Source organism: Cynara cardunculus, assembly GCF_001531365.2.
Source record: "Cynara cardunculus var. scolymus isolate 2C chromosome LG 5, CcrdV1, whole genome shotgun sequence".
NCBI classification, from domain to species: Eukaryota; Viridiplantae; Streptophyta; class Magnoliopsida; order Asterales; family Asteraceae; genus Cynara; species Cynara cardunculus.
In genome coordinates, this window is record NC_037532.1 from 31229270 (window position 1) to 31240462 (window position 11193).

The 11193-nt window shown below is 35.8% G+C and overlaps 1 protein-coding gene across 1 annotated transcript; it reads left to right on the forward strand.

Annotated features, from left to right (window-relative positions):
- The first annotated feature begins 1485 nt into the window (after window positions 1-1485).
- On the forward strand, window positions 1486-10745 carry LOC112512532 (probable Xaa-Pro aminopeptidase P). The gene is made up of 16 exons (XM_025118544.1): window positions 1486-1746; window positions 1947-2010; window positions 2703-2842; window positions 2980-3264; window positions 3419-3541; window positions 3660-3911; window positions 4638-4724; window positions 5494-5561; window positions 5824-5890; window positions 6221-6355; window positions 6489-6569; window positions 7360-7414; window positions 7608-7712; window positions 7834-7902; window positions 9575-9699; window positions 10427-10745. Exons 1-16 carry the CDS (start codon window positions 1654-1656, stop codon window positions 10586-10588), a joined length of 1911 nt encoding a protein of 636 aa, XP_024974312.1. The 5' UTR covers window positions 1486-1653; the 3' UTR covers window positions 10589-10745.
- Window positions 10746-11193: the final 448 nt, after the last annotated feature.

Consider the following 11193-nt stretch of genomic DNA (forward strand, 5'->3'; position numbering starts at 1 on the left):
AACTCACATCTACATATGTTATATATGTCATCTAATCATTTGTATTGATCGTTAAACACAACCTATTGATTTTACTAAACAATCTACACTAATATGACTCTTATTGCACCTAATATGGAGGTATGCAAGGTGGTGCACGACCTTGAAATTGTGCACGTGCTCGCTTACACCTAGGCGAGCGTATACACTTGCCTGACTGGTCACCTAACCTTTAATGTGAGTTCCTACTTGAGTGGTTCTTCCTGTGCGAGCTTGAGTTCTCATCCAGTTTTCTGTTATTGAGCTCGCCTGCATGACCTCCGAAAATGCATTCAAGCTCATGTTATTTGCACATGGGTTGTTCTTCGTATACAACAAACTGAATTCTATACAAACTCATTGCTAATATGTTTTTGTTGATTCTTTTTTGCATCACTTCACTAGAGACATGCATTACTACATCCTGACATACTTAAAACAACAAATTGACCGATACTTCATGCATTAATAGCATAGAACCCATTGAGCATGCCATGAACACTATTATTATTATTATTATTATTATTATTATTATTATTATTATTATTATTATTATTATTATTATTATTATTATTATTTTATCAAATTGATGGCTTTAGGCCTATTTTTTATCATATTTTTTGTACTAGACAGATCGACTACAATAAAAAATACAACTAATCAAGTACCACGACACAAAGTTGAATCGAAACGTTATCATGATTTCGCTGAATTCTTCTTGGATGTTATTGCTACTTTCTTCTGGGTAATGCTTGGAAATAACAGATAAAAGAATATAATTAATTATGTTGATTTCAGTAAACATCTGAGCACATAGTCATGCTCGCAACTATTGCCAACTCTTTTCCGGTTTCTTGATCACACGTTCAATTCGAAATGGTGTCTCTTCCGTAGTCAAATAGGTCCACCAAGTTTCATGACGGTGTTTTTGGTGTCTAGACATAACAAAACATAACAAGACAAGATAGACAAGAATAGTAAAGGACAAGACTGATAAAATGACCAATTTATCCATAATGAATTGTTTGTATCTTTTATATCATTTGATTAATTTTATGATTATTATATTATAATAAAATAAGTAATTTTTCTAACAAAGTGCATCATAAAAAAGTTTTCATCAAGACAATCAAAATGATACCAAAAATAGTTTATGGAATTTCCAAATTTTATTTTATATCTTTTCTATATTATTTTTTCATTAATATTTAATAAATTACATAAATTAATAAAAATATAGAAAAGGTATAAAAATAAAATATAACATGTATTTTCCATTTTATTTATGTTATATATAAAAATCATTTTCTCTTTCTCTTATGTTCAATCTACCAAAGGCAGCGTTAATTGCTTATTAGTCCCTTAGACTTCATCTTTTGTAGAATGTCACAGATAGTCCCTGAACTTTGGAATTTAACGTTTCTACTGATTATCTGGTTCAACTTTCAATTATCCATTAATCAGATATAAAATCTTTCCTTTATCATCGCCGATGAAATCTCTCCCCAACTGAAAAGCACCAGAGGTACTTAGATCGTAGCCTGATCGTCTCATCGTTACTCCTGCGATTGATCGTCCATCATAAACCCTCTCTTCTCATCGAATAGCTTCAGAAAACTCGAAAGAACAACTGCGATGGCGGATATTCTCGCTGCTTTGAGATCTTTAATGGCTTCACATACTCCGCCTCTCGATGCCCTAGTTGTTCCATCTGAAGATTATCATCAGGTTTTACTTTAAACCTTCCTTATCTGAATCGTCGTCTCTCTTCTGATTTCTTATAATGTCAAACAATTTGCAGTTGAAGTTTTAATTGATTGTGTTTGTGGTGTAAGTGCATCCGTCAATAGATTATTCCTTTTCCTGATCAGGTGATTAGTTTGTGTATTTTTTTTATTTTTCTAAATGTGTGTTTTGATACGTTGTAGAGCGAGTACGTATCTGCTAGAGACAAGAGGCGTGCTTTCGTTTCTGGATTTACTGGAAGTGCTGGTTAGTTCTGTTCCTTGAATGTATTTATTTTTTTGTTTATCTTTTTGGTTCAGTTTTAAATTTGCTAATTGAAGGTGAGTTGCAAAGAGAGTGTTTTTAGTTGAAATTTGGATGTCAAGCAAGTTTTTTTCAACTTTGGCATTCATATTGATTTGATAACCGATGTTCTTCAAGAAAAGTGAAACTGTTTAAAATTTTCAACTTTGGAACTCATACTGATTTTGCCTGGTAATTTATTTTAATGTGGTGACCAGATAGTAAGCTAACTTTTCATTTAATTATTATATAGTACACATAATGTTGTAGAACAGGTCATTAAAATTCTAAATTTTTTTAATAGATGTTACACAGGACGAGCTCTTGCTGGTTTACTGATATGATGTTCAGTGGATTTTGCATTCATAACATGCACACTAGTGCATTGCACCCATACATCACTAATGTACTACCCATGGCAACCTTTGGGGGTAGTTCCACCGTTTCACATGGCTGTGTTGAACCTTTTGTTTCGTTAGTACAGAATAATCTCTCAAAGTATTTTTGTCATGATTGAGGTGACTTGCTACATTTCATGTGTTGTGGCAAAGGGTACATGACACAGCTAGCAGTCCCCATCTTGGTCAGTTTTGATGAAATAGCGATGCTGTTGGTCGCATGATGCGTGTTTTGCTTACTGTTATGAACTTCTTTAGGTTTGGCACTTGTAACAATGAATGAAGCACTGCTTTGGACGGATGGACGGTACTTTCTTCAGGCAGAACAACAACTAAGTGACCAATGGAAGCTTATGCGTATGGGAGAAGACCCAGCTGTAGATTTGTGGATATCCATTGTATGACCTTCTCCAACTTCCTGGCTTCCAACCCTCCTCTTACATTGGAGAAGAGATATTAGATTTAACATCTTGCTACTGTTTGATCTTACCCATTATCATATTTTAACTAATGAGACTCCCATCTTCTGTATCAGAATTTACCTCAAGATTCAGCTATCGGTATTGATTTCTGGTGTATATCGGTAGAAACTGCACAGAAATGGAGGTCTTTGTTTGCAAAGAAGCAACAAAAATTAGTTCCCACAACCAGAAACTTGGTTGATGAAGTTTGGAAGGATCAACCAAAAGCTGAAATCAACCCTGTTCATGTGCATCCTCTGAAATTTTCTGGTCGTTCAGTTTCAGACAAGTTAAAGGATTTAAGAGACAATCTTAAAAAGGAAAAAGCTCGTGGAATAATAATTACAACACTTGATGAGGTGATACTATAGCTTTACGATGATTCTTTTTCAATGTTGAGTTGTCGGTTGTGATATCTAGAGCTACACATGTTACTTTTCTACCTATTTGTTGCCAATGAATTAATCAAGTGTGCAGTGCCAAGGCAACTTCATCATGATTCTGTTTTCCCAGGTTGTTTGGTTATTTAATATCCGTGGAGGTGATGTCTCTTTTTCTCCTGTTGTTCATGCATTTGCTGTTGTAACAACATCATCGGCTTTCTTGTATGTGGATGAACGGAAATTGTCATCTGAGGTAGGTTCATTTATAATCTGTTTGTTCATTATGTGAGTTGCCAGTGTATGTTTGACTGTAGTTTCCAGACAAAGGGGGCTTGTTTGGGTATGCAGATTAAGATGTATATTTTCTGCAGGTAAAATCTTATATGGAGGAAAATAAAATAACAGTAAAGGACTACAGTGCAGTGAGCTCAGATGTGGCTCTGCTTGCATCTAATCAGCTGACATCAGCAAAGGGAACACAATCAAATGGTGCACTTGAAGCAGCAGATAATAGCCATAAGATTTGGGTTGATCCTCGCTGCTGCTATTCTCTGTATTCAAAATTAAACCCTGACCAGGTCCTCCTACAACAGTCACCTTTGGCCCTTCCAAAATCTTTGAAGGTAATGTATCTATGTTGGTCTGAAGATGTATCAGTTTTATTTTTGGTTTATTTGGATTTACTGAAATTGGTTTTTTTGGCCTTTTTTAGTATATCTCCTTTTATTTTGCATGCTATTTTAAGCTCTAAATTTATGATTGTTAGATACAATTGGTAGTCTATATGCTTTGTTTTTGTGTCTTCCTCAAAATGGCAATCTGAAGTGTTACTCCATGCATTTGTTACTCAACACTGATGCAGTGACCATGCACATGGGTATTACATGATTACAATATATATAATGTGAAGACGTTTCTCATGGAAGGATTATAATGATAGAGCTTGAGAAAGTTGCTTTGTAAAAAGAAGATTCAGTATAGAACATCAATGGTATCAAAATAAACAACATGAAGAGTGAAACCTTTACCTGAGAAATGGTCTGTAAGAGGACTTATTTTTAGAGCTTTAACCATTTAAACAGTCAGATGGTTGCATTTTCAGTATTTGTCTGTCATTTAAGCTTATATTTTTTTAGGTTTTCGTTATGCATATATGACTGTATGCAATTAGTTTGACTTGTACTCCTTGAAAAGCTCTTGTAATTCAAGGTGACCCTCATTCTTTGCCTGTCTTAAGTTTTCCAATTCACTGTTATTTTCAGGCATACTATTTGAAAAATGATATGGTTGTTCCACTCTATAATCTTCTTCCAGTTTTTTGGAATAAACAATTTGACATTTCTTTTCAGAATCCTGTAGAGATGGAGGGGTTAAAGAATGCACATATTCGGGATGGTGCAGCTGTTGTGCAATACCTTGCCTGGCTGGATAAGCAGGTATGTTTTTGAGTCTTGAGTTTGTTGCATGTTGTGGCAGGCCTCTTAACTTAAATGCACAAAATTTCCTTTTGGTTCTTGTTCTTTTCTTAAATGCGTAGTAGCCATACCTGTAGACTGTTACCACATAGGAAATGGAGTACCTAGCTCCCTATGTAAATGTTAGCCTTAATAGAAAGGCCCTTGCAAAATGTCTCTTAATCAAGATATATATTTAATGCTCTTAACTTTACGTAGTTAAATAGCACAATAAATATGGTACATGGAGAAATAAATGGCTAAAAAGTCGAATCTGTGCTCAGAATATTTATGGTTTGAATTGTGACTGATGACATGTATGATACAATAAACCCCTCATTAATAATAATTATGTCTAACTTTGTCGTTGTAATGATATGTTGATAACTCCACCAATATAGTCTTATGGAGCTGCCGAAAGCAAGATAAAGACAGATGTTTTCAAAGAGAGTAGCGAGCATGGGTAAAAATGACTCTCTGTCATGCACCCATCTAGAGGCCTAATTCTTTTGTATCTATCTAGGCATATTTCTGACCCCTAAGAGGGCCTTTCGCCTTTCTATCATTTCTAGCATTTCAGTTTAATCTACTGTTGTTAATAACGGGATAGAAAGATCATTTTTCTGATATTTTGTGGACTTGCTATATCCATGTTCAGTTCAGGCCTCGTAAGTGAAATTTTAAGACATCATAATTTATCTTTTTGTTAATTCTATTTTGAATTAATCTCTGCTTTTCCATAAATGTGCAGATGCAGGAAATCTATGGGGCCTCGGGTTATTTCAAGGAGTCAGAAAGCATAAGTTCTAAAAAACACTCGTAGGTTATTATTCTTTAAATGTAGATATATTTGCTCGATATGTTCCGGTGAAAGCTCAAGTACATGTAACCTTGAATGCTTTAGTGACTATGTATAAGTTAATGGAAACACGTTATATCAAGTAATAAGTAAGCATGCGACGGATGAGAAGCCTGTGCCTGTTATTATACATATTGCTTAATTACTTCTGATAAAATTATTCACGTCCTCCCCCTTCATAGTTTCTGACACGGGTATATTTCTTGTTGATGATTGCTGCAGTGGAGATGTGAAACTGACAGAAGTGGTGGTAAGTGATAAGCTAGAGGAGTTCCGTGCTGCGAAAGAGGTAATGCCTAATTAAGAAGTTGTAATCTTATAAGATGTCAAATTGATGACCTGCATCAATTCATCAAACAAAATGAAGGTTTTATAAATGGATGTGTTATTTCATAGATTTGATTACCTTGAAATGATGACTCTGATTGTTCAATTACCAAGAGGTGTCTTGAACTGTATTTATGGTCACCTTTGGAACCTAAAGGAAGTTCCCATCTGAATGGATCTTCTTCCATGATTTATAAGTTCTCTATCAATATTTTTGGTTTGAACTACTAATCATGGCTTATTAAGTTCACATGCTGTTTTACTAATTAGACGCTCTATTGTATGTTTGTAGCACTTCAGAGGGTTGAGCTTTCCTACTATCTCGTCAGTTGGTCCAAATGGGGCAATTATTCACTACGAACCAGAAGCTGAAACATGTGCTGAACTTGATCCAAACAGCATGTATCTTTGTGATTCTGGAGCACAGGTTTTCTCACAACTTCCGTTCAGTATTTATCAATGGAGTAAATAACAGATTTAGGTTAATGCCTATATGCCATAACTACCTTTTGCATATTTAAAGCATTCATCACTTTATTTTATGGTGTTATTTCTTATAGTATCTGGATGGGACAACGGATATAACTCGGACTGTTCATTTTGGAAAGCCTTCTGAACATGAAAAAAGATGTTATACTGCGGTAGGGCTCTTTTTTATTTTACTGTTTTTAGTATTAATATTAATTATTTACAATCTTTATTTTACCATCACGAGTGTTTGGGGTTCTAACTCGTTCAATTAATTATGAGCGGATTAATCCTGGTTCATATTCATCACCCATAAGTTGTATTATCATGACATGGGATCATTAGCCTCAACATGTCCTGTTGTGTGTAGTTACCTCAAAGGCAAATGCAGGTATGTACCGTTTGAGTGGCATGAACTCTGCAAATTTGTTACCACCTGTCTCCCGTACCATAATTAAAACCGTACTGTATTAAATGTGTGGGCTTCTAACAGAAAAAAATCAATTGCCTTTATTTGAGTAATCTAACGGCATACGTACTCATCGAATAAGTTGTAATTTTCTGATGTGGGAGCACTATCCTCAACCCACGTCTCCCAAGTCAATGTTACCTGTGAACATGTGTTGGAGATACGTGCAGGCCTTCATATACAAGTGATTCAAACAAAGTACCAGAAATTCTAACATCTCTGGGTCACGAGTCTTACTAGGATGAATGTAGGTTTATTGAAAATCAGACAAAGAATAGGTGGACAAATACAAATATACAATTACCAAAAAGTTATTAAAATTTCATTAATCTTGCAGTTTACAAGTTATTATCTGCTTGCTACTATTATTATGTTAGTGAGTTCCATGAATTTTAAGGCTGTAAATTAATTATGCTGTCTGGACTTTGCCATCTTCAGAACTGTAAATTTTAAGGCTGTTCATTTTGAGGATGTTAATTCATTGTTTCACGCAGGTTCTCAAGGGTCACTTTGCTTTGGGTAATGTGCAATTTCCCAATGGCACTACAGGTAAGATCACCTATATCTTTTTCTCTCATGTCAATGATTAATCTCTAAATTTGATGATAAAATGAGCATCTCTACTGAATGCCATTAAGTAGTTTTTGTATTTTACCAGTATGATTCATATCTCATTGTTTTTGGTATTACTATTTTCATATCTTACATTCAAAATTTACTAATTAAAAGTGCACACTATCAGGTCATGCTCTTGATGTTCTTGCTCGAGTTCCATTGTGGTCATATGGTCTTGATTATAGACATGGAACTGGTCACGGGATAGGCTCTTACTTAAATGTTCATGAAGGTGGGTCAAGTGGAATACCCTATTCAGTTATTTTGTATATATACACATATTATTGTAATCAGAGACGAAATGCTTTAACCTAGTTCTGTTAATATTCATACCATGTATGTTTAATGGACAGGACCACATTCCATCAGTTTCAGACCTGGTTTGAGTGTCCCACTGCAAGCTTCAATGACGGTAACAGATGGTATCTATTGCATCTTCGCTTTTAGCATTTATCATTTTTTTTTCTTTTTCAAAGTTAACTTCGCCTGTCTTCTTGTTTTTTGAGTTTTACCATTGCTTTACTATTTTTGCGGCTAAAAATAGTCATTGCCTAAAGAAATTTCCAACATATGAACTACATATGTTGTACCGATACGTTTGGTATGTCAGACAGGACAGGACAGGACAAGACAGAATAAAAACTTGTATTGTCCCATGTTTGGTGCGACATTAGACCGGACATGACAGGATTGAGAGGGACAAAAATGCACTCCTCTGGCAGAACAAAAATCAGAGAACTGAGACACAGTTGGTAAATTACCAAACTACCCATGTCAAATTAAAAACTGAAACCTTGACAGTTGTTTCATGCGCCTAACTCGTTCTCGCCCGTCCAGTTCTCTCCAGTCCCGTCTGTGTACCAAACACATACATGTTTATCCTCTTGAATATCAACTCAATTCTTCAGTATTTGAACAGGCTCCTGTAGCATATCCATACAGTGAATAGAGTTAGGGTTTTGTTTGATAAATTATTCATTAAGAATATACCTAAATATTCATGAATAGTATTCATCGTGAATATCATGCATTTTCATTATATTCATCATGAATTCATAAATACTTGGTTCTCACGGTTATCAAAATATTTACGGTTTTCAATCAATCTGCCCCTCATGGAATTTCATCAAAATCGAATTGCATGCAGTCTTTTGTATTGTGGGCAAGCCAATGGCCTCAATCTTCATCATAGAGATGTCTAAATCCCTAGAAATCTCAAATCTTTCCCAATTGACATTGTTTGAAAGATCAGGTGAAGCAACATAGGTGACCTGGAAATTCAGATGGTATTATGCCATCGCCATCGCCTTTCTGCTTTTATCTATCAAAAGATTGATAGTTGGTCATATCCAAACCCCATAATATACTTTTTCATTTCAAAATAAGCCTCACAGAGAGCAAAAATATGACCAATTTCTTGAGGATATGAGCTCCATAGATGGTATAATTGACTACAACTGCATAAGGCAAGAAAATCTCATATTGATTAAATGGGATAACATTTTGGTATCTACTCTTTTTGCCTATTCAAATGCATATGGCTTGTCAATATTGCATATCGGAACACAAACAAAAGCAAGCTAGCACAGTATATCCCACCCGGGGTTTGGGTCTGGGAGGGATAAGATGTTTGCAGACCTGATGACTGCTGACTACCCCGAGCAGAACGATTGTTTCCGTGAAGACCGGCTTGTGAAAAGTGTGCAAAAGAGAGAAAAGCATAAAAGATTAATACGAGTCAGTAATAAATATACAAATATAAGCAGGCGCAAGAAAAACATAACCAAGATTAAAAAAACTACATACCTAATACCTTGGTCTAACTTAGGGCTCTATTACCCTAACTAACGGTTCCTTAACCCCATCCCCCACCCTCTAACTTTTATGCTATCTACATATCCCCACCCCAAGTATGCTACTCTAATCCTGCTTCTTCATGAACTCCTATCAGATGTCATTTCCTTGAAAATGCGTAAAGTCGCCATAAAATATACTTACCATGCTTAGCATAACAATAACTAGCTTCTCATTATCATAAAGCTTTTGCTTTATTTCTGTTTGGAGACGTTACTGTGCTGGGACTTTGTTTTTCAGAACCTGGTTACTATGAAGATGGAAAATTCGGTATTAGATTGGAGAATGTGCTTATAATCAAGGAGGCAGCTACACAGTTTAACTTTGCGAAGAAAGGCTACTTGGAATTTGAGCACATAACATGGGTAAGTTTGCTGAATTTCATATTGGTTTTTGTTTTTTCTTCTTCACAACATTGCTGTATTCACACATGCATAAGCACCAATCATACTTCCCAAAGTAAGCTGCTCTAACTCCCAATCCGTATTGATCTTTCGAAATTTGATTTGTTAATAGACCATGTTGTTGGTGTGTTTTGTAAGTGGGACAGGATGGACATGACTGAGTGGGAAAAAATGCATTTTTTTGTGAGCCACGAAAATGTGGAAAAAAATTAGGATAAGAGTGTTAAATTACTAAACTACCCATGTCAAAGTAGAACCTTATAACCTTGTACAATTCTTTCATCCGTCCCATCCAGTTCTATCTAGTCTTGTTTGCATACCAAATGCATCTGTAACAAGTTAACAACCGCAATTGCCATCATTGCACCATCACAACAAATATGCACACACACACTCTCTCTCTCTCTCTCTCTCTCTCTCTCTCTCTATCTCATCAACTCTTAAATATCAGTGTGCCATATTAAGGGTAGAGTTGGAAATTTAGTAAATTATAACCATCTATTTTTGAAAGTGGACATGTTAAATTAGAAATGTGGACACTTATCAAGGTCAATCACCGTCTAGCTGTCTCTGACCAGCCTGAATCTTTTCCGGATGAACCGTGTGAATTTTTTGAACCTCCATGAGAGGTGTCCAAAACAAACATCATAATGAGATCAAGTGTACGGTTCTGTTGTTACTTGTACAGGCACCGTATCAGAAAAAGTTGATCGATGTGAGCCTTCTGGCAGCGGAAGAAGTCAAATGGGTGAACAGCTATCATGCTAAATGTAGAGATATCTTGGCACCGTACCTCAACGACTCCGAGAAGGCATGGCTGAACCAAGCTACCGAGCCCATCGCTGCCTAATATACTGTCCTTTCATTTCTGGTAATTTTTATGAAAACAAACTTTAGTAATCAGGTTACAACCTTAATAATAATAATAATAATTAATAGTATGTGGTGTGGATATAATTGTAATAATTTGTTAGCAGGATTCATAAACTCCTTTCTTGTTTTTTTACCTCCTGCTTTGATGATGTCATTTTCAGCCACCACATCCTTTGTGGGAATTATTGTTTACCGGACCAACACCTTCATCTGATCGGGAGGATGTATAGATTTCAAAAATTGTAAGTCCGGGTTATGTTTGATTTTTTCTAGGAATGGCAATGGGCCGGGTTCAAGCCGGGTATCGGTATCCCCGTCCCCGAAACCGGTAGCTAAAACTGTTCTGATCCCCATCGGGGATCCCCATCAGGTCCCCGTGGTTTCCCCAATCCCCGTTGGGGAACTCGTTAAGGGTAAAAATTCTATTTTTCATCGTTGGTTATAACCAAACCCGAACCCGTTAAGGATAAAAATTCTATTTTTCATTGTTGGTTAGGGCATCTCCAGTGCATGACACTCTACCAGAGTGTCATGGACTGCCACATCAGCATTCCACTCACCATACAACTCTATCATTTTATA

Coding starts and splice junctions, on each gene's coding strand:
- LOC112512532 (XM_025118544.1), top strand. CDS start 1,654: ATGGCGGATATTCTCGCTGCTTTGAGATCTTTAATGGCTTCACATACT. Junction 6,356..6,488: donor TTTGTGATTCTGGAGCACAG/GTTTTCTCACAA, acceptor TATTTCTTATAG/TATCTGGATGGGACAACGGA. Junction 7,903..9,574: donor TTCAATGACGGTAACAGATG/GTATCTATTGCA, acceptor TTTGTTTTTCAG/AACCTGGTTACTATGAAGAT.